Genomic DNA, 23,779 nt, shown 5'->3' on the forward strand with positions numbered 1-23,779 from the left:
TGAAGATACTAACTTACTTATAGTTCATCCCCAAACTCCTCCAAAGTGACAGTAAAGAATAAAAATTTATAAACCAACAATGAAAGAGAATAGAAAAAGGGAAGAGTAAGAAGTGTCATCAGTTTCTGGAAGATAGAAAGTAGATGGAGATTTGGCAAGCCACCTAGCAGAGTGGAAAAACATTTAGCTTATTATGAACATGCAGAGAAGGGTTCCAGTTTACAGATTTGACCTATAAAACCCTTCAAAAGTGAGGATTTAGAAGTAGATGGAGGGTGTAAGGTACAAGACTGAAAATGGGAATACACTAAATAATCTGTTCAAGAAGCAATTAGACTGTCCTGGGCTTTCCCTTTAATCTGTATGACCAGACTTATTCTCTGGACAGATGGGACTCTTGAGGTATAGGCAATCATGAGCTAAATTTCTGAACACATGAGAATGAAGATTGATAAAGACTGCCTACCGGGGGGGGGGGGGGGGGGGGGGAAGTTCATACAGTGCAGCAAAACCAGCAACTCCTTCCCAGTTAAGCCCAGACATGCTAAAGTCAGGTGCCTACTCTACCCCATAAGTAGACTGGTAGACCGAGAACAAAGTCCTACAGATCCATACAGATGTAGCATTTGGAAGGCACCGCCCAGTCATCATATGTGAAGGATACTAGCTGACTATCCCACTAATGCATCACAACTTTAGTTTCTCCTCTTTGCTCTGAAAGAACAACCAGAGATCACCAGACTTCTAAGAAAAGGCTCTATTCACTCCTATACTTTAGTCGGGACCCTGTTAAACACAAAATAATGTGAGATATATTGTTTACACTCCTCCCATGACCCACGTCTGGGTTTTCTGTTTTTTTACTTGAATTCATTTTTCTCCGTATGTTAATTGCTATGCTGATATTTGGATATATTTGTATATTCGTTGTCCCTTTTCCCCACCACATGATGAACACTCATAAAGGCAAGAATGTTGCGTATGGCATATGGTAGATGCTTTATCTAATTATTTTTATTGTCACTAACTTATTTACATACTTATTTGCTTGGTAAAAATAACTCAGATAAAACAAAAACAATGTGGGAAACACAATTCTTAAAAAATAATAAATAAGAAAACTGAGAAAAGTTATAGTCCAGAAAGAATTAAAAAATATTAGCTATACACAAAAGCAATAATTAGAGAGGAATAAATAGCTTATGAAAATTCAAGATATTAAAAATAAAATATATGGTTCAATATAACACTGTGAGAAGTTGGTAAAGAAAATTTCCAAGAGAGTAAAGAGAAATGTAAGATATGAACATTAGGAAACAAAAGATAAGAGTGTAAAGAAGTCAATCCTAGAAGTCAAATGTCTGACTAACAGAAATTTCTATAGTAACAGAAAAAGTAGATGGGATTGAACAATTTAAGATAAAATGCAAGAATGTTTTGTAGAATGGAAGGAACAGGTTCCTGGATTATAAGACCCTCCAGAAGCTCTACAAACAAAATGAATTTTAAAAAAAGCCATCAAGGTACTTCAGAACCTCAAACTAAAATATTTTCTGTTTTTAATGTTTATTTATTTTAAGAGAGATTGAGAGAGAGAATTAGCAGGGGAAGGGCAGAGGGAGAGGGAGACACAGAATCTGAAGCTATCAGCATAGAGTCTTATGTAGGGCTCAAACCCATGAACTGTGAGATCATGACAAGCTGAAGTTGGGGGCTTAACTGATGGCCACCCAGGTACCCCTAAAAGAAGATTTTCTATTTGGATAAACTTCAAAAATATAATAGGAAACCAAAACAATTTAGAGGGTTTACACATTTTATTGTTTTTATTTTAACTTATTACTTGAGTATATTTGATACACAATGTTACACTAGTTTCAGGTGTACAGTATAGTGATTTGACATCTCTATACATTATGCTATGCTCACCACAAGTGTAGCTACCATCTGTCGCCATACAACCCTATTACAATACCATTGACTATATTCCCTATACTGTATCTTTTATTCCAATGACTTACTCACTCCATAACTGAAAGTCTGCTTCTCCCACTGCCCTTCACCCATTTTGCCCATCCCGACCACCCTTCTCACCTCCGGTAACCATCAGTTCTCTGTATTTTTAAGTCTGATTCAGCTTTTTGTCTGTTTGTTCGTTCATTTGTTTTGGTTTTTTAGATTCCACATGATGAATATACACATTTTGAAACCTAAAAACAGTATATTATATTGTTAATGAGTATGTAAATGTTTAGTAAAACTACACAGATTTTCATGAGAATATTAATCCAAAATCATAACAGTGTTTTTCTATGGAGAAGGAAATAATGTTTAGGAGGAGTACAGAGAAAACATCATTTATATGTATAAAATTTTATTAAAAGAATGACAGTAAGCAAATGTAGCATAAGATTTAAGGAGGTTGAGTATGGCTATAATGGTATTACTATCCTTCCCTCTATACTTATCAGTGTTTTTGAAATACTTCATTACTTAAAACAAAAAGATGTAAACGACCAGAAAATAAAACAGGTTACATAAAAAATTGCAGTAAACAAAATGATATCCTATTTCTTAACTATTATAATGGAAATCAGAAGATAATGGAGAAATATTCACCCACTCTGAGAGCAAATCATCTTCAACCAAGAAGCCAAAATACCGACCAACTAATATAAAACCTGGATGAAAACACATAAGACTTAACATCATTCACCTGTTCTTAAAAAACTAACGGCATTTGTACTCTGAGAAACAAGGGAGAAAACCTAGTAAGAGACATGAGAGCTATTAAGAAGAATTGCATTGGACAATTGTTAAAATGGGAAGACAGCTTTTCTTAACATCTGTAGTAGGGAAGAGAGATGTCAGTATAGAACTGAACTCAGCTCCAAGTTAAACAGGCAAGGAAGATTTTATTTATGACTATTGCAACAGAGGAGAGAAACTGAACTCAACTCCACTGAAACAATAGTTGGGAGGAGTTTTAAATGCTGTGGTGAGCTAATGGAAAAGTACCTGAGGATATGGTGGGGAAGATTAGTCACTGTGTTTAGGCCATCTGTGTTTGTTAATCCTTGCTTCTCAGACTTAGTTTTCTGCCCACCCACAGGCACTGAGAGATAGGGATGCTTTCTTTCTTGACAATTACATTTCAAAGAAATGGCTCCAGGGCCTTAAGAAAGATATTCCTGAGCTTTAGAAAATTTACATCTTGAAGGAGCAGAGAAGGAATTTTTAATTGTAAGGTTTCTAGAGAAAGTCCTGTACGGAAAGAAGGTGAAGACCTGTACTTAGGAAGAAACCTGTTTAGTCAAACTGAGGGGAATGTTAAGGTCATCTTAGTAAATGCAGAAAACTAGGGATCCAACAGAAGGGAGAACTAATGATATTAAGTGAAGTCTAACTATGTCCAATTCTATGCCTCAGTTGCGTAGAGCTGATGGAAGCAGAAGCCTATGGGATTCCAGTTCAGAGGTCCCCAGAAAAAAATAAAAAAATTAAAAAGGAATTGATTGGTTCTAAAGTGTTAGACCAAGTAGAAGTTAATATTGAATGAATTTTTATAGCTCTACTGGTCAGTTTAAAAAGAATTAGTGATAGAAACACTACAGAAAGATAGTAAAAAACATGCCACAAAATGTAAAGGAATCAATAACACAAAGATAACTGGAAAATCTCCAAATACTTGGTAATTAAAGGTATATTTCTTTTATTTTTTTAAGCTTATTTATTTTGAGAAAGAGAGAGAGAGAGTACACACCAGAGTGGGGGAGAGGCAGAGAGAGGGAAAGAGAATCCCAAGCAGGCTCCGCACTGTCAGCACAGAACCTGACTTGGTGCTTGAATTCATGAACTGTGAGATCATGACCTGAACAGCAATCAAGAGTCAGATGCTGAACTAAATGAACCACCCAGGCACCCCAAGGTACATTTCTTTTTTTTTTTTAACTTTTTAAAAATGTTTTTTATTTATTTTTGAGAGACAGAGAGAGATAGCAGGAGCGGGGGAGGATCAGGGAGAGAGGGAGACACAGAATCCAAAGCAGGCTTCAGTCTCTGAGCTGTCAGCACAGAGCCTGATGTAGGGCTCGAACCCACGAACCCAAGGTGCATTTCTAAATAACACACAGGTCAAAACATAAATCTTACACCTTGGGGTGTAATGTAAATGTGTTTACATTTAAGATAACCTACTTGGGGCACCTAGGTGGCTCAGTTGGTTAAGCGTCCACCTATTGATTTCGGCACAGGTCATGATCTCAAAGTTCATTAGGTTAAGCCCTGCATTGAGCTCTGTGTTAACAGAGCAGAGCCTGCTTGGGATTCTCTCTGCCCCTCCCCTGCTCATGCAACCTCATGCACGCACACTCTCTCTCTTTCTCAAAATAAATAAACATTTAAAAAATTCAAAACAGGAAACAATGGAAAAAATCAATTAAGTCAAAAGCTAGTTCTTTGAAAGGATCAACAAAACTGACAAGTCTTTAACCAGGCTAAGAAAAAGTTAGAGAAAACACAAATTACTAATATCAGAAATGAAAGAAAGGCATCACTACAGATCTCATGAACATTGAAAGGATAATAAAGGAATATTATTAACAAGTCTATTCCCACAAATTTAATAACCTAGATAACCTGGACAGATTCCTTTAGAGATCTGCCAAAACTCAAACAAGAAAAAATATACAATTTTAATAGGTCTATGTCTATTAAAGAAATTGAATAAGTAATTAATAACTTTCCAAAACAGAAAACTTCAGGTCCAGATGGTTTCACTGGTAAATCTACCAAACACTTAAGAAATCACACTAATTCTCTATCATCTCTTCCAGAGGATAAAAACAGATGGAAAACTTTCTAACTCATTCAATGAAACAAGCATTAACCTAATACCAAAATTAGACGCAGACATTATAGGAAATGAATACTATAGATAAATACCTCTAATGAATGTAGATGCAATTATACTCAACAAAATATTATCAAAAATGAATCCAACAATATACAGAAAGAATTACATACCACAACTAAGAGGGATTTATGTCAGATATACAAGGCTGGTTCAACATTCAAAAATCAAATAATGTAATGAAAAATGTAGACACTTTTTGTTTAGCCATTTTCAGGTTGCAAAAGATACTTTGAAACCTTTGTCAATTGGCTTGAAATAAAGAGAAATGACTTGCTCCCCCATCCCCACTCCTCCTCATGGAGAACAGATGACTCCTAGCATACTTCACTCTAGAGGAATAACCCTTCCAGTCTCCAAACCCCCTGGCCACTTCAGCTGAACTCTTTCATACCTTCAGTGTGAGTGAGCATTCAAGGTCACACAACCTGATTTAAGATATTTTCTATGCAGGATCTGCCTAGTTAATCCAGCACCTCGTTTTAGAGTGATAATAGTTGGCATTTATTAACTTGTAGTGCTATCACTGAGAGTGAAATAATTCCATTTTCTACCACTGACACTCTATTAGAATTCATCTTCCTTGACTTGCTGAGTAACAGAATATGTTCGCTGTATTCCTTTTAGTCATTCTCTTTCTAGAAAACAACCGTTGTCCGTGTGCTATTCATAGCTCCATATTTCTGTATGTGATTATGAGCTAAGTGCAGATTCTACCTTCTATTCCATCTATTGATACATATCACCTAATGTGCTGAACTTCATCTAAAGACTTGTTAACTTATTATCCCCACCCCATAATAATTTGCTAATGATATTTCCAAAGAAATATTATGACCAAGTAATATTATGTTTTATTTTGTAAAGTCTTATAAATTTTAGCTTTATCCACATTATGTTAAATTTTGCCAAACTGAAGTACAACTTTAATATTTAAACTCTGTATGAGGTAAACATTCTCAGATTGAGAATATAGCTGACTTAAAATAAGATGAACTTATTTAAATAAGTTATTTGATAAAATAGTTTAAATTACTCCTTTTCTAATAAATTATAAGTCCTCAAAAGTAAGGACTATTCAGTGTTATCATTAATGTCAGTCATTGATAATTTTACTAATAAATATTTTTATTTTATTATTATAGTCAGGCAAACCTCATAAATGAAATCTTGAGACATATAACTTTCAAGAGGAACTAATAGTTTTATTTAAGATGCTTTCTTTCTGCTCATAAAATACAGTGAGGGGAAGGGGAAGAAAACCTCACATTTCCAAATGGAAAACTCCAAGTCAGTCCCAAATAAGTGAACTAATATTTATAAAGTAATTCTCATCCTTATAAATTGCCTTCTTGCAGGAAACAGACCTTATCCTGACATTTAATATTTCAATGCACCGATCTTGGTGGATGGAGAATGGACCAGGATGTACGGTGACATCAGTGACACCTGCACCAGACTGGGCCCCAGAAGACCATCGCTACATCACGGTCTCAGGGTGTTTTCTGGAGTACCAGTACATAGAAGTGGCTCACAGTTCCCTCCAGATTGTCCTCGCAGTAAGTGTTGACAGCCAACCTCTCCTTCTAGTGCTTCCGTAGTTGTTTTATTCCTATGCAAATTCAGAGCACACAAATGGAATCTGGGGATAAAGTATGGCTATTTGCTTATTTCTAATTAATGCCCTCTTCAATAAGGATTTGTCAGGTTAAACCAGGGCATAGTAAAAAGTGATCAATCAGTAAATCAATCAGCAGACTTTGGCATCGTCAGCATTTTACATGAGAAATCCAACCATCCAAGGTTTGATCATTTGGCTTTTGGTAAACAAGACTTCCCCAAAGATTCTTGCAGAAAGATCAGAGAGTCTTCACAACTAACATGCTACACTGCCTAAATTTATAAGATCTTAATAGATAGTTTTCTCCATTGCTTCTTTCTGTCTGTGTTGCTAGGCCCGGGAATTCATCTCCATTTGCCCATATTTTTCTTCCTAGATTTTCCAAAGGTACAATGCATCACCTTTTATCATTTCCCCTCTTTGTCAAAATAGTTCAGCTTTTCATAAATTCTACTTCTAGGACTATCATCCCTCCATATTTCATATTATTAAACTAATAAAGAACCCTCCCGCCACTAGGAGGCAGTAGGAGTTATGATTCCTATGTATTTGTATACACTATTTGTAGAGCATATTTGTATAATATATGCCTGTTATATAAAAATATTAGTTTATATCACTATGACAAAGAGATAAATAAACACATCCTTTTCTCAAAAAGGCCTTTTAGTAAGGCTAAATGCATAATTTTGTAGGATTTATAAAGACAACTTTATTATACATGTCTCCATTTATTTATTACAGATCCTATATGTATAGTTCTACATATATTTTTCTTAAACTCAATGTAAATCTGCAACTGCTGGGTAGAGCCTTAAAATTCTTAATGACAAATAGAATAGTAATAGTTAATTACTTTGTGAATGATATGAACTGACAATACTTAAATAACAAGACATAACAGGTTTTGGATAGAATGGCATCAATTAGTTCACATAAAATTCTTCTAGAACTACAACAACAAAAAAGAGCATGTGAATGTGTATGTATCAGTTTATGTAACTAATACATAGTTATTATATTTTTAAAAGGATGAATATATATACACGTGTACACATACATGTACATATACACATGTAAATTACAATGGGCCAAGTGCTAGTAAATATTACCAAATCTTTGTGACTAAAACCATAAAGATTTATTTCTATGAATCAGTATAAACTTCTGCTAGTGTCACTGTCACTAAGAAAACAAAGTTGGTGGAGCAGCCACCATCTCAACCCTCATGGGCTGCCATGCCTGGGGGAGCAAAGACAGATCTGGAGTGTTAACATTGGCATAATCACGCTTCTCCTTAGACAGAGAAGCTCATTGTTCGTAGTTCATTGCCACCAGTCCCACCCAGGCACAAAATAATCCCAACTAGTCACACGGTCCCACCCAGCCACAAAATGGTCAACAAGGAGGGAGAATGTAGAGTTTGGGTCATCAGCATAAATTACTTCCACAATATTTGAATTATGGTTTAGCTAAAGCATCAAGTACTCTTCCTTCAATATATGCAACCTGAGACACTTCTTAACCAACACACCCTTCCACAATAGCCTTCAACTCTAGAACTCTTCGTTTTAATTATCTTGAAATAAAAATAAGTTAGATTTGAGGAGATAGAAAAAATAACTTCATTAGTTAAAATCCAATTTAGATGAAGTGTTCATTCTCAAAAGAAAAATAAAATGTTTCTGGTATTTGGGGACAGATTGTGTGGTAGAGAGAGCTTTTAGATAAAAATTCCCTCACTGGAACTTCCTTTTTTACTGTACCCACACATTTTGGAAAACTTCCATGTTTATGTCAAGGATATTATAAGGAAATACTTTATGTGCCCAGATAGTTACATTGACTATTTTAGAGAGTTAGTTGAATTAATATGTGTATGTAGACACTATATTCACAGATTTTTTAAACCTGGATAAAATTTTGGCACACAGGTAATTTGCTAAAAAAAAAAATGTATATATATATGGACATAGAAGTATATGTTGGAGCTGACATACTGCCCAAGGAAAAAATATTTTTACATAAGCAAAATTATCTGTCAATGCAAAGTGGCAAGAGTGTAAAGAAGATGAAAAGAGTGTCCTTAAGAACACATGTGACCAGTATTTCAAGCTACTCCTATTTGAGTGGAGAAATAGTTTGAGCAAGTCATCACAGGATCCAGCATCTCTTCCTGCCCCCCTTCCCACCTGTTCTGTACCAGCGGGGATTTTTCTTGGGCAGTGCTGACTGTGGCTCACCTGAGGGTAAGTTAGCGACAATGTACCCAAGCCAGTTACTTGGAGAATTTTCAAAGACACTTTGTCTTTGGGCTTGCCATATAGCACTTGCTGTACAGGAAACCTAGCATTTCTTAACTAGAGTTTTAGAAGGGAAACCAAGATGGGCCTAATCTTGAACAATTTAGTCCACCTACTTATTGGAGGCCTTCCAACTAGATTTCCTGTAGTCATTCTGATCACTTCTACTGTCATGGTTAAGAGAATAGTGCCAGGGCACCTGACTGGCTCAGTTGGTTAAGTGTCTGACTCTTGATTTCAGCTCAGGTCATGATCTCACAGTTTGTGAGTTCGAGCCCTGCATTGGACTCCGCCCTGACAGTTGTGGAACCTGCTTGGGATTCTCTCTCTGCCTCTCCCCTGCTCACACGCTCTCGCTCTCTCTCTTTCTCTCATAAATACATTAAACTTAAAATATTTTAAATAAAGTATAAAGAGATGGAATAGTATCTTGAATCTCTGTTCCTCCACTTTACATGTTATGCAAATGACCCCCCAAAAAATCCAATGTTCAATTCAGTTGGTCCAATGAACACTTCCTGAGCACTTGTCCCTGTTGGCACCTTGAGAAGCAATGACAGGATCCCTGACTTTGATGATGTTACCATCAAAAATAGGGCGAGGCTCCTCAGGATACAAACCAGGTGCAAATAGGTATATTTGGGGGATGTGGTAGACAGAGAATACAGACAGTTTGTGCAGTGTATAACATGATATTGTCTTCTTAGCTGCATCCTGCCTTTTGTAAAGTCAGCAAAATCCCGGCTTCTCCCTGTTTCCACCAGTCTTTGAAGCTGGCCTCTCTTCCTGGATAGCTGGCTTGGATCTGCTTTCACAAACCGCTGCTCTCCCAGCGACTGCTCTTGACTCACTCCAAATCTCTCTAGCTCATTTACTCCAACTTCACTCAGCCTTTCTTTCACAGATTCCTGACCCCTGGCAATCCTGTCACCCTGTTGTTCGGTTTTCTGCCAATCACCTCCTAGCTGATTTGGAAATTAGCATTCACAAAGCCCACATTTGCATCGTACATACATAAGACATCTTCCATCTACAGCCAAAAGAAGACAAGTATAATATCCACATAATTGGGAAGGGGGGCTATTAATCACAGAGCCTCCAGCCGAGCAGAGAGGACTGCCAGAACGCCATAATGATGAGCCAGGTGTGAGACTTGAGCCCTCTCCTCCTTCTGCCGGGTTTTCTTCCAGTTAGTATCAGATACCGCATTCAAAAGGAATACAGGTGTGCACCGTTTTAATAAAACCAAGAAAAAAAAATCCACACCGACAAAATAGATCAAATAAATATGTATGGGGAGAGCGAGGGAGGAGATCAGCTATAGAGATGTTGTTGTTCCCATTACAGAAGAATTAAGCCGATTTCTTCAAACAGTATGTGATTGCAACTGCGTGGTTTACAAAATGTATTCACAGGAATTAAATCTTGTGATTTGGGTAACAGTGCTGTGAGGGCTGCAGAACAGGTTAAAAGCCTTTCCCAAGATTTTTTAGGCAGTAGCAACGATGGATATGCTGACCCAAGTTTCTCTCTGATACCAAGGATAGAAAATGGACTAGAACCTGAATGCCAGCAAAAGCTGGCAGGAAACAAATTCCTGAAACCCCCAAATTCCAAGTTCATCAGTGGCAAAGAGTGCCATAATTGATTAGCCATGTCTGCCGTGGGGAAGGGGCATGGACGTGGGTGTGCCTCATAACTTGTTACACACACACCATACCTCACTTCCCCTACCCAACACAATGCAAATGGAGGGTGTTTTACAAGGAAATGGAAATAAATGAAGCTTTAAGGGAAAAATATTTATCAGTACTGAAGTTTATATTTTAAAATATATAATTTCAAATTATACATTGGACAAAAAACAAAACAGAAACAAATACTTAATCCCTCTTTTCACTGGTTACCTCCCGAGGACCAACATCTCTAAGTTTGAGATGTGCCTCTCCAACAAAAATTGCTGGGTTTTGTTTTCCTTTAGTTCCATTACTTCCAACACACTTCAAAGTTCACAGCAGATTGATGAGTAGTATATTTAGGATACCAGCAGAGGATATTGGTAAAAATGTAATTAAGTTAACCGATTTCCCAAACTATTAAAATTGACTTAGAAACCACATACAAATTAGCAGGGACTTATACAAGACTTTAGAAAAGATTCTAATACCTGGTGTATTGTTCATAGATAAAAATAGGATCACTGTCAAGGTTCATCCTTAGTCATATCTCTTCCCTATTTGGAAAACTTTGTATTTTTTAAAGTACATGAAATTGTTATGCCGAGATCGTGGATTCCCCCAAGGACAACCAGGAGTCCGAGTCACGTATGCAAAAGCAAACGGCATTTATTCGGGCTTCAGTTCAGTCTCTCAGACCTCACCAACACAGTGGTTGCATGCTGAGAGCCCGACCATCACTCAAGCAGGGTTTTTATTACAGTCGGGGCAGGGTTGGGGTGAGGGGCAGGGATTACAAGATGATTGGGCGGCACATCGGCAGAGGTTGGCGTGGCGCAGGGGGATTGGCTAATTAAAAACTAAGCGGGCTCACTAAAACAGCAGGAATCAGGCGTTTAATGATTGGCTTCTGCCGGTGGTGGTATCGGTGGTGGTATCTGCTAGAGCCACAGGTGGGTTGTTTTTCTTTCTGTTGCTGCTGAGTCACACCTGGGGAAAGAGAAACTTAGGCTTTCCAGTTTCTAAGGCTTGTTTGAAGCCTGTCATGGAGTCAGTTTGGTCCTTCAAAATGATAAAATTGTTGTTCAAAAAATTGTGGTAAAAATTTTTGAAGATAAAACATGTGCCTTCAGATGGATGGAGCCACAGATGTTTCCAGTTATTCCCAGTTAATGATGATATATATTGGCCAAATAGCTTGGTCAGACTTGCCTAAGAATAACTGGTGAGAAATTTTCAAAACTTTGAAAACATTTATCTAAGTTACTGTGGGATTGTGCTGGGAATGGCCCAGGAGTAGTTCTTTGGGTGTTACCAAGTGCGTGGTTCATGGACGAAAATGACGAAAATGCCTTATTGGTCACACTGCATTTTGATTCCTTCTTTTATCTGGAAAGACATATTCACAAAGATTTGGTTGGCGGAGATTTGGGTCCTGATTTGAATGTAGCTTACGACGTTGCTGTAGCTTACGACATTGCTATTAAGTAGTGAATCTGAGTTGTGAACTTGCATCATTTTGAATGGATGCATGTTTTTAAATGAAAGGTGAATTTCACATCACAGCAATATTCAAATTTCATTAGATGTGTTTCAAAGACTAATATGTCTCTTTAAAATGGTGAGGGGGCGCTTGCCTAGCTTAGTTGGTAGAGCATGTGACTCTAGGTCTCAGGGTCATGACTTTGAGGACCACATTGGGTGCTGAGGTTACTTAAAAAAATAAAATGCATTTTAAAAATAAAAAATAATGATTGAAAATATCACACATAAATTTCAAATATGTATAGTTTCTAGTGAATTAAAATTTTTTCTAGGACATATGGAAGTAGAAATGTTTAAAGGTCATTGCACTAAAATAATGGTTCTTGAGGCAATTGAGTGGCTTAGTAGGTTTTGGCTCAGGTCATGATTCCAGGGTCATGGGATCAAGCCCCATATTGGCCTCTGCACTGAGCATGGAGCTGCTTAAGATTCTCTCTCTCTCTCGCCCTTCTCCCTCATTTACACCCTCTCTCTCTTGGTGTGGTTCTTAATGCTGGCTGAGAATAGAAATAATTTATTCACTTGTTTAATAAAATATCATAAACATGACCTACTTCTGGAAATTATGTGCCCTTAAGGCTTGAGATATTGCCTAGGTGAATGTAGTTTTGAAAATCTTCATCAGAAATATCAATGCCTTCCCTTTCCTTTTGCTACTGATCCCTCTATAGTCTTAAAGTGCTCAGAAACACATGGTGTTTGAAAAAAAAAAAAAAAAGATTCTGTAATACTAAAAAGGTGCCTCAGCTGCAGCTCCTCCATCAGTTCCTTCCCAGGAGTTGAAAGTGGTTTCCCTTCTGTTATTGCAGGGTCTACCCAGTTATCAAGTACTGAATCTGCAGACCTACACGGTGTCTGAAATATCTTGACACTAAAGAGTAAGTCAGTGAAGAGCTTGAACTGTAAACTGAATCTTCTGATTCCTAGTCCAGTGTCCATGACCCTACAATGGTTTTCTTCTTAGGACAGAAATTCTTGCTGCCTGTGATAGAAATGGACAGAATGACAAGCACTTGGTTTCTTTCCTAGCTCCTGTGCTGGGTCAACAGCTTCACTGCTTGGCTCCGAATGTTACATAGGCTGCTCCAACTCTAGTTCTCCTGGATATGCAGATACATAGACCTACTTGTCAAAGAGTGGTAACCCAGTAAATGAAATAAATGTGATTTGTCTTTCTGTAATTTCAGAATTGTTTTTAAAATATTCACAAAATCATAGGGAGAGGAACCAAATTGCAATTGCAAACAAGGGATTTTTCCAATGACAAAGTTACTGAAAAGGAGAATGAGGCAGTGAATAAATAGAATGGGAATGGACATTTCTTGGCACAATTGAGTTCTGCAAAGCATATAAACAACATTCCACAAATTAATTCTAGAGCCCAAACTGGGCTTATTCCTAAATAGTAAGAATACGAAATATCAAGACCTATTGATGCTTCTGAAATAGGCACATGTGTAACTTTCTAACCTATTCTCAATTCCTCTAGACAGTAATAAAGTTATCTCAACACTGTCACTCAGAACATAGCACCTGATGTCTTATTCACAATCATCAGCCAATTTTTTGTTAAAATTGACCCTGATAAATCAGTTATAAGGTTCTTATTTTATTTTGCTTTATTTCTGAAAGGTCCCCTTGTAAATTGGAGAGTAGTTGTGTGAGTCCATGAACAAGCAAAGTGCAAGAATTTGAGTAGCCTCTAAAGTCAAATTAAGTCTAAGACTTTCTTGCTTTTAATATTCTCTGGTATTCCCTACACGCAAAGTCAGAAATATAAGGTAAAATATTCACAATCTGGGAGTAACAATCCTTAAATCTTACACCCAGCTGCATAATAAACTATTTTGTAATTATGAACTAAATGAGATAATTCTCAAGAAATTGCCTGAAAACAATAAAGGTGGAATTATTTATTTTCTCCTTAGCTCAGTATCTTCCACTGCTTATTGAAAATACTATTATTTTTTCAAAATAACTCACAGCAATGTGCAAAAATGAACTAAACCTTACTAAGTTTACTTACTCCCCAGATAGGACTATGATTCTTAAAGCCAGTGTGATACTATTTACTGTACCGACACACTAGTCTACACAGAGGTAAATTTTATCCCATATCAACCATTATCATTAGTGTACAATATCTGCTTCTCTACATAATATTTAAAGCACTTCTCTACCCCCAAAGCATAATAGCTTGATCTATGAGATCTATGAGATAATTGCTTGACCTATGAGAATGCTTGGACACATCATGTAATAAAATTACCAACATATGGAGATGGTAGTGAGGATTATAAGCTGCCACAAACCACCATTAATTAGGTTTTCTTTATGATATGAGATTTAAGTTAAATTGTCTGAAATTAGGCAAAGGACCATGTACCATCCAATTTCTTATAATTAATTTGTAATTATAAAATTATTTCAGAGACACCTCGGGGGCTCAGTCAGTTAAGTGTCTGACTCTTGATTTTGGCTCAGGTCATGATCTCATGACTCCTGGGATTGAGGCCCTGGGTTGGGCTCTGTGCTGGCAGCAAGTAGCCTGCTTGAGACTCTCCCTCCTTCTTTCTCTGCCCCTCTCCAGCTTGCATTCTCTCACTCTTCCTGCTCTCTCTAAATAAATAAATAAACTTTAAAAATAAAATATTTCAGAATAAATAGTAAGGTATGTTAAATTATACTTTATTTCAAAAGGAAAAAAGTATATATAAATATACGAAAATAGAGTAACTTTTGAAAAACATGACATGTTTTTTATCCTTGAATAAAAGGTTACCATCTTTGTAATATATAATATCATTGTCTTTTAGGACATCCTTCCAGTCATGATCAGTTATTCTGATAAAACAGTTTTTAAGAAATAAGCCTTTGGTGGCAATTTCCTCTTCACTGGAACTTCTAAACACAGTGGTAGAATAATAATAGTAGACTGTGGAAGTGTTTTCAAATAACAGCAAGGCATTCTCAAAGGAAGGTTGTAAAGATGATTTATAATGATTGCTATAATATGAGGGATAATTTATTGTTTAGCATGTTATACTTGAGTGAAAAAGAATAAAAATATGGGCAAACACACTTAAGCTAAATAATGTTTACATAGTAGAAAAAGAGCAATCTGTAATGTTCCTTCTGCACCTTTTGTGTTTACCAATCCTATAAATAGGATTTTAAACCGTACTATTGTCAACTCACACGTCTTCTTAACAACTAGCTTTATGATTCCTAGTCTTCATTCTCCTCCTGTTTATTCCTGCCCTTGTGGCATCATGGCTGCATTTATCTTGACTCTGTCACTTGTTCTTCTCTGACCTTTGTTCGGACTCTCAACCATAGTTAAATTTCTTGAGAACCAAGACCATAACCTTTTATGCCCATATGTTTATCACCTGTAATTCCTCCCAACTTTATTCACAATATTTTATATTATTGTACCTAACGAAGCAGCTATTTGTCACGGATGATTTTGGTCAAGGCTAGTTAAAATATGACTGCAAAGTCAAGGACTGAATTAGAGAGTGTCATGGCTTCAAGGCTTTTTTGGTTTTCTTTTATCTCTTCTTTTATTCTGAAATGTCTACCTTGCTCTACTCTCCTAATTGATTCTTAGTCTCTCCATCTCTTAAGTTTAATCAGCATCTTATCAGCAAATTTATAAATACAAATTGTTTCTTTTACCCCTCACTTTCCAGTGCCATTTATCTATCAGTCCCAGTCATTTATCTTCACTTTTCCTACCCATTTTCCATAATTATATTGATTCCTTCATCACAGAATTATGGGTAGATTCACTCTCTTTCTTCTAATTTCTAAATTTTGCAAATGATACTTGCTGAAATTTTATACCATTCTATTAGTCACATATCACATTTAGTTTGATTTAGTCCTAATCTACTATATCTGTTACAGGAAAAATCAATTTTAAGTGAAATTATACTGTGAGGTACAAAAAATTTCCAGTGACTCAATCGTTGTCTGTATATTCATTTTCAGCAATGTGCTTAGTCTACAAGTTTAGGAAAGTCTGTGTTGCTTACGAAGTAAAAGTTTAGAGACAAGTCATCAAAGGAAGCTGAACACTAAAAAGATAGTAAGGGCACCTCGGTGTCTCAATCAGTTGAGCATTCTCGCATTTGTGGGTTCCAGCCCTGCATCAGGCTATCTGCTGACATCTCCAAGCTTGGAGCCTGCTTTGGATTCTGTGTCTCCCTTTCTCCCTGCTCGTTCCTTGCTTATGCTCTCTCTCTCAAAAAATAAAATGATATGGGGAAGAGCACTGGGTGTTGTATGGAAACCAATTTGACAATAAACTATTTTTAAAAAAATAAAAAAATAAAAAAATGAAACATTAAAATTTTTTTTAATTTTTGGCCAAAACTAAATGAGAACATATGTTTAGACACTCCTTTATTGTCCTTTGTGAGTCTGAGATATGATTTAGAATAAATTACATAGCCACATGATGCCCGCATTTGGGGGGTTCAAACCAATATACTTTGAATTCTAAAGTCTTAAAGCTTTAGAGCTGCTGTGGTACTTAACCTGGCCTGAGTTGGAGGAATTTATGGATGATTTTAATGAAAATATAGTTTTGTGCATCATTTTAAATATAGTGTATAAAACATTTTCACGTGCAAGTTATTGTGTTGTGTCAACAACTCCGTGAGGTAATCGGGGTTAACTGTGTGTGGAAAACTTATTGGAACGTTTACATTATGCATTAAAAAATTATTGAAAGCTCTTTTTAAATATATGTGCATGAACATTTACCTGAGATTAATCTTCACTTTTATTTTCCTTTTGTGATCCATTACAGATTCTTTTTCCCTTTAAACCCCAGATGCTTACAGATGTTAATCTCCAGAGAAGGGCGATGATTCTCCCAACAAAGGCTGCTTGTTGCTTGGCTTTGCTTCACTGAAACCCAGTCAGAGGCTCTGATGACAGATAGTCTGCTTGTCAGCTTTGCTTCATGAATCCAAAGAAAATGGAACTTATCAGAAGCTGAGCCTCAAGCACAACCTGTGCCTCTTATTTGGGCCTTTTCATGCTAGGTTTGGCGGAGGTCTCCGTCTTTCATCATTTGGTTCACTGACAGAAAGAGAAGGGAGCTGTTGCACTTTGAGGTACCACTCTGCAGACTGCTATATTGCAAAATAAACAAACAATATATTTTTAGGGCACCACCTGCAGCAAGCAGCTGTACCAAACAGAGCAGAACCACGAAGGATGTGATTTGTTCCATTTAACATGAAGCCTTGAGGTTTGGAGGAGAGGGGAGGAGAAGGTTCTATGTATACAACCCACACATCCACAATTTCAACTGAAGCTGATTTTTTTTTTCTTTTTTAGATTGGAATTGAAGTATCATTATATCTCTCCTCCTTTCCCACCCCACAACCTCTGGTTGAAAACAATTCTATTATTGGGCTTATAACTGTTAACTGAGAAAATCATTTTTCTCTGCCAGTAAACTTCCTCTTCCATTCAAGGGCAATTTTCTCTCAAGCAACCTATACTTAAATGCCAACATCTGCTATATCCAAGCTGTATATAAATGGTGTCTGGCATTTACATGATGCCAATGACATGATTAGAGAAACTCATACATTTGGCCTACATAGAATTTTCTTCTTATCTTATAGATTTCATCTATTTCAGTCTTTCTTCAGGATCTGTCTGCCTCTAAATGTGCCGTGCAAGTCCAAAATACTCTGTAAGCTGAACTTTTAACTCGTATTCTGGTTGACAGTCAACTCTTACATTAACTCCTACCTTTCCAGGCAATAAAGCTGCATAACACATTGTGCTAAAGTTCCACCATATTGCTGTTGTCTGAGCACCCAGAATTTTGAGGCTGATGCAAGGGATATTTTAAGTACTTGCTTTTTCCCCTAGATTTAAAAATCCCTCATTCTCTTAATGGCTATTGATTCTGACCTCACAAACCAAAGTCACCATTTCATTTTGAGTTCTTCTAGATGGGCTGGGATAAATATAATTAAATTATAGATGACTCTGGAAGCAATCCATGTAGTTACAAATTGAGGTCATTTTAAGTGCAGAGAGGGACAGTTACCTTTAATATTAAATTGGCCACCAAGAACAGTACAATGTTCAGCTTTTCCTTGACAATGAACACATTTTTAAAAGAGTCAGGAAACTGGCCTAAATATTTAAAAGGTGAATGCAAATGCCATCCTCAACTTCTCTACCAATGACTAGATTCTTAGTCTGAAGGAGAAAAGTTTATTGACCATCTTTTTGTGGTTCATTAACACTCTTTGGTGGGACTTCTAGATATTGCTGTAAGATTAAGAGAGGTGAGATGAAGGAATTACAAATCTGCAATGATGCATGCCTCTAGTTAATAGAGGAAATCAAATCCTGTGAGCCAGGAAACTAAATTTCCTTTATTATTTTCACGTGCATCATTAAGATGATGATATTTTACAATATTAGGCACAAAATAAATTCCTGCCAAAGTACTCTCCGAGAGTGTTGAATGTGAGAACTGTCTCCCTCTCCTTCACCTTTCTAACATATTAGAAGAAATTTTCTGGAAAAAAGCCCAGACTAGGTTTTGCTAAATTATGTCTGCTACTGAATGCCTGTCGATCAATCAAGTTTCTACTTTATGACTTATGGGACACTGTATGTCATTGAAACTGGAAGAAAGAAGGGAAGTATCTTTAGTTCCAAAGAACAAAAGAGGACCTTTACTTGCAGCATCTTTATGTTCCACAAAAGCAAGAGTCAGTTAGATTGATCTTTAAATCAGTAATTATAGTACACCAAATATTCATCAGGGCTCCCTGGGGAATATTAAGAGAGAGAGAGAGAGAGAGATATAAAGAGAGAGAAAGTCTTTGACCACAAGCCTTAGACTATGGAATGAGGGAGAGGACTGAGTGAGGTAGGTGTAACTGGATAGTAAAGAAGGTTGAAAATATGTGGGTCGCAAAGGAGAGGATTCAACATTTCAGACAGCTGAAGTTATGTGCAAAGGGTACAGAGACAAACATTAGGCACCTTCTTTAAGCCTCAGTTTCCTCATCTGCAGTAGGCTTAACTCATTGGGTTTATTATGGTTACAATTAGGATTACCATTGGTTTTGGTGGTAAGAAACATATAACATGAAATCCGTCCTCTTAACAAAAATTTAATTGTACAATACGATATTGTTAACTATATGTACGTGGTTGTACAGAAGAGCTCTAGAACTCTTTTTATCTTGCTTGGCAGAACTCTGTACCTACTCAGTAGCAACTCCTAATATTTCCCTCACCTTTGCACCTGACAACATGATTCTATTTTCTGCTCCTATCGGCTGGACTATTTTAGAGACCTCATATAACTGAAATCTTATAGTATATATTTTTCCATGACTGACTTACTTCACTTAGCATAGTATGCTTGAGGTTTATCCATGTTGTCACAGATAACAGGGTATTCTTTTTTAAGGCTGAATAATAGTCCACTATATGAATGTATATACCACTTTTTTTTCTTTTCAAATTTTTATTTAAATTCTAGTCAACATATAATATTGGAATCAGACATCACATTTTTAAAATATTTATTTATTTTTGAGATAGAGAGAGAGAGCATGAGTGGGGTAGAGCAAAGAGAGAGGAAGATGCAGAATCTGAAGCCTGCTCTAAGTTCCCAGCTGTCAGCACAGAGCCCGATGTGGGGCTCTAACTCACAAATGTGAGACCATGATTTGAGCCGAAGTTGGACACTTAACTGACTGAGCCACCCAGGTGCCCTGTGTCACATTTTCTTTATCCATGTCTCATTTAATGGACATTTAGGTGATTTTCACCTCTTGGCTATTTTGAGTATACAGTGGCAAATATTTCTTTTAGATTCTATTTTAAATTATTTTGGATAAAGAATTAGATTTTCTTGATCATATGGTAATTAGCTCTATTTTTAATTTTTTGAAGAGCTTTCATTCTGTTTTTCATTATGGCTAAATATTTTACATCTTCAACAATAGTTGAGTTTTTATTTATCTGAATTGTCACCATCACTGTCCTGTTTTGTTTTGCTTTGTCTATAGTAGCCTTACTGTCGGTCATGAGGTGAGATCTTATGCTGGTTTTGATTTACATTTCACTGATGATTAATGACATTGATAATTTTTAAAAATATACATTTTAGACTTTACATGTCTTTTTTTTTTTTAATGTCTATTCTAGGGGTGCCTGGGTGACTCAGTCAGTTAAGTATCTGACTTTGTGGTCTGTGAGGTTTATGTTGAAGCTCAGAGCCTGGAGCCTGCTTCAGATTCTGTGTCTCTCTCTCTCTCTGTCCCTCTCCCCCTCGCACTCTATCCCTCTCTCTCTCAAAAATAAACATTACATTTTTTAAAATATCCATTCAAGTATTGTACCCATTTAAAAAATTTGGGTTATTACTTTTCTTTTTGCCATTGAGTTGTAGAATTTTTTTATATATTCCAAAAATTAAATTCCTGTCAGATATATGGTTTGCAAACATTATCTCCTATTCTCTAAGTTGCCTTTTTATTCTTTTGATTATTTCCTTTGCTGTGCAGAGCCTTTTAGTTTGATATAGTTCCACGTGTATATTTTTCCCTTTCTTGTCTGTGCTTTCAATGTCATTTCCAAGACAAATGTTATAAAGTATTTCCCCTGTGTTTTCTTCTAGTTCTAGTTTTATGGTTTCAGATGTACATTTTTAATGTTCAAAATTTTAATTCCTTTTGTGATTTTTGTGTGGCATGTAAGACAAGGGCCCAGTTTCATTCTTTTGCCTGTGGATATCCTGTTTTCCCAAAACCTATTTGTCGAAGAGATTATTTTTCCCCAATGTGTATTCTTGACACCCTTGTTGAAGATTAGATGCCTGTATATGCATGGGCTTATTTCTGGGCTTTCTATTCTGTTCCATCGGTCTATAGGTCTGCCCTGAATGCCAGTAGGATACTATTTTGATTACTATTACTCTGTAATCTGTTTTGAAGTAAGAAAGTGTGAGTTCTCCAACTTTATTCCTCTTTCTCAAGATTTCTCTTGCTATTTAGGATCTTTTGTGGTTCCATAAACTTTTGGAATTTTTTTTCTATTTCTGCCAAAAGTACTATTGGTAATTTGATAAGGATTGCATTGCTCAGTGGCCCCCACCATCTCCAGATTTGGAATTATTTTCTTAATTTTCTTTTCAAATAATTTGTTGTTTGTGTAGAGAAATGCCAATAATATTTGTATGTTTATATTTTGTTTACTATAATTTTGCTAAATTCATTTATTAGTTATAACAGGCTTTTTTGTGGAATCGAGCATTCTTCTGAGCATTTTCTTAATATAAGAACATATTCACCTGCAAATGGGGATAATTTTACTTCTTCCTTTATGATTTGGATGCCTTTTATTTCTTTTTTAGCTTTGGCTGGGATTTCCAATACTACATTAAAGTAGAAGTAGTGAAAGTAGGCAAACTTGTTTTGTTCCTGAGTTTTGAGGTAAACCTTTTATTTTTTCACCATTGAGTATCATGTTAGCTGTGGGATCTTCGTATATGGCCTTTATTTTGTTGATCTGTTTCTAGTTTGTTGAGTGTTTTTATCATGAAGGGGTGCTGAATTATGTCCATGTTTTTTCTTCTTAATCTGTTGAAATTATTACAAAGTTTTTATTCTTTGTTCTGTTAATATGACATATCACATTGTTTGATTTAGTATGTTGAACCATCCTTGAATTCCTCTTGGTCATGGTGTAAGATTCTTTTAATGAGTGGTTGAATTCCTATGTTCCTCATATTTTATTGAGGATTTTTGCATTTCGATTCATCAGAGATAATATTGGCTTGTAATTTTCTTTTTTTTTTAATGTTTTTTATTTATTTTTGAGACACAGAGAGAGAGACACCACAAGCAGGGATAATTTCTTATAGTGTATTTGTCTGGCTTTATGTCATGGATGAATGTTTCTAGTCTCCCTCAAAAATGGATTTTCTGAAATTCAGCCCCCCAATATGATAGCATTAGGAGATGGAGACTTCAGGAGGTGAGTAGGTCCTGAGAGTGGAGCCCTCGTGATTGAGATTAGTGCCCTCATAAAAGAGACACTCAGACACTCTCTGAGAGAGCTTTCTTGCCCTCTCTATCATACGAAGACAGAAGTAGCTTTTGCAAACAAGAAGCACACTTTCGCCAAATGCCAGTTCTGTTGGTTGGTGCCTTGATTTTAGGTTTCCAGCCTCTAGAACTGCAAGAAATAAACTTCTGTTGTTCATAAGCCATCCGTTTATGGTATTCTGTTATAATAGCATGAACCAACTAAGGCGGAAATTGCTACTGTGACAAATACCTAAAAATATGAAAATGACTTTGGAAGTGAGTAATGAGTAGAGGCTGCATGAATTTGAGGTACATGCTAGAAAAAAACTAAATTGTTAGCAATATATTTTTTAATGTTTTTTATTTATTTTTGAGAGACAGAAAGAGACAGTACAAGCAGGGGAGGGTCAGAGAGAGAGGGAGATACAGAATCTAAAGCAGGCTCTAGGCTCTGAGCTAGCTGTCAGCACAGAGCCTGACGTGGGGCTCGAACCCATTGACTGTGAGATCATGACCTGAGCCGAAGCCAGACACTTAATCAACTGAGCCACCCAGGCCCCAATATACATCGATTAAACAAAAAGTTTTGTCATGATGATTGAAATCCATTATGGTGCAAGGGCTCTAACATTTCATGGATATAATTCAGCCTGGTTCTGCAGGTTTAAGAATAAACTTCAAGAATAACATAATTTTAAAGGCAATTCTAGTAAAGCCTCAGAAGGAAAAGAGGCTAGCTATAGAAAAAGCTTCTTTTTAGAGAATATATATGGATGGGAAAGACCTGATGAAGTCTCAGATGGAAATGGGGAATGTTATTGGTAAATTGATAAAAGGCAATGCTTAGCATAAAGTAGCAACATATTTTGGCTAACATGTGTTTATATTCTAGTGCTTTGTAGAAGATAGAACTTGTGAGTGATGAAATTGGCTATTTAGCTGAGGAGATTTCTAAGGCAAGGTTTCTCTTGCCTACTAATAGCAAAATGCAAGAAGAAATGATTTAAGGATGGAATGGTTAAACAAAATGGAACCAGAACTTAACTATTTGGAAACAGGCAGCTGGTCAAATCTCAAAACATGAGAAAGTGTGATCAAAAGAGAACACTAAGGGTGTGGTCAAGCAACAGTTTGGTAAAGAGATTAGTATGGATGGAATACCAACCAAATCAGTTATCTATAGGGAAGCCAGGTTCTTTTCTTACAGACAAGGAAAGAAGTACTCTCTCAAAGGCAATTCTGATACCAGGTCTGCCACTTCTACCACAAACTCAGAGAGTGAGGGTTGGTGCAGAGTAGGGAGATACAGAGAGGTCTTAAAGTCTGGGGCTGCCTTTCTGATTAACGTGGGCCAGGATGCCCCTGCCCCTACCTCAGAGGTGGGAGCCCTGAAGAGAACTGCAGTGTGAGCTGTAACCAGCAGCACCATGGAGGTGGGACCATCTGAAGCCCCTGGGGCCATGGCCTTATCCTTTGGTATACAACTCCTTTCCAGGAGAGCCAGAGAGAAACTGTCACCACAGTGGGTCCAAAGGTGGAACACTGCATCAAAAAGGATTACTTTCAAGCCTTATGGTCTAAGGAATTTGCCTGTTTGGTTTTAGATTTAATTGGGACCATAATCCCTT

At 36.6% G+C, this 23,779-nt stretch overlaps 1 protein-coding gene across 3 annotated transcripts in view; it reads left to right on the plus strand.

Moving 5' to 3' along the window:
• NKAIN2 (sodium/potassium transporting ATPase interacting 2) overlaps nt 1–23,779 on the plus strand; it is a 964,622-nt gene that overhangs the window by 785,298 nt on the left and 155,545 nt on the right. For all 3 annotated transcript variants that reach the window (XM_029945057.1, XM_029945056.1, XM_029945058.1), the window contains one exon: nt 6,271–6,471. In XM_029945057.1, the coding sequence (XP_029800917.1) occupies nt 6,271–6,471 (201 nt within the window). The remainder of the gene's footprint in view (nt 1–6,270; nt 6,472–23,779) is intronic.

Source organism: Suricata suricatta, chromosome 7, assembly GCF_006229205.1.
Source record: "Suricata suricatta isolate VVHF042 chromosome 7, meerkat_22Aug2017_6uvM2_HiC, whole genome shotgun sequence".
NCBI classification, from domain to species: Eukaryota; Metazoa; Chordata; class Mammalia; order Carnivora; family Herpestidae; genus Suricata; species Suricata suricatta.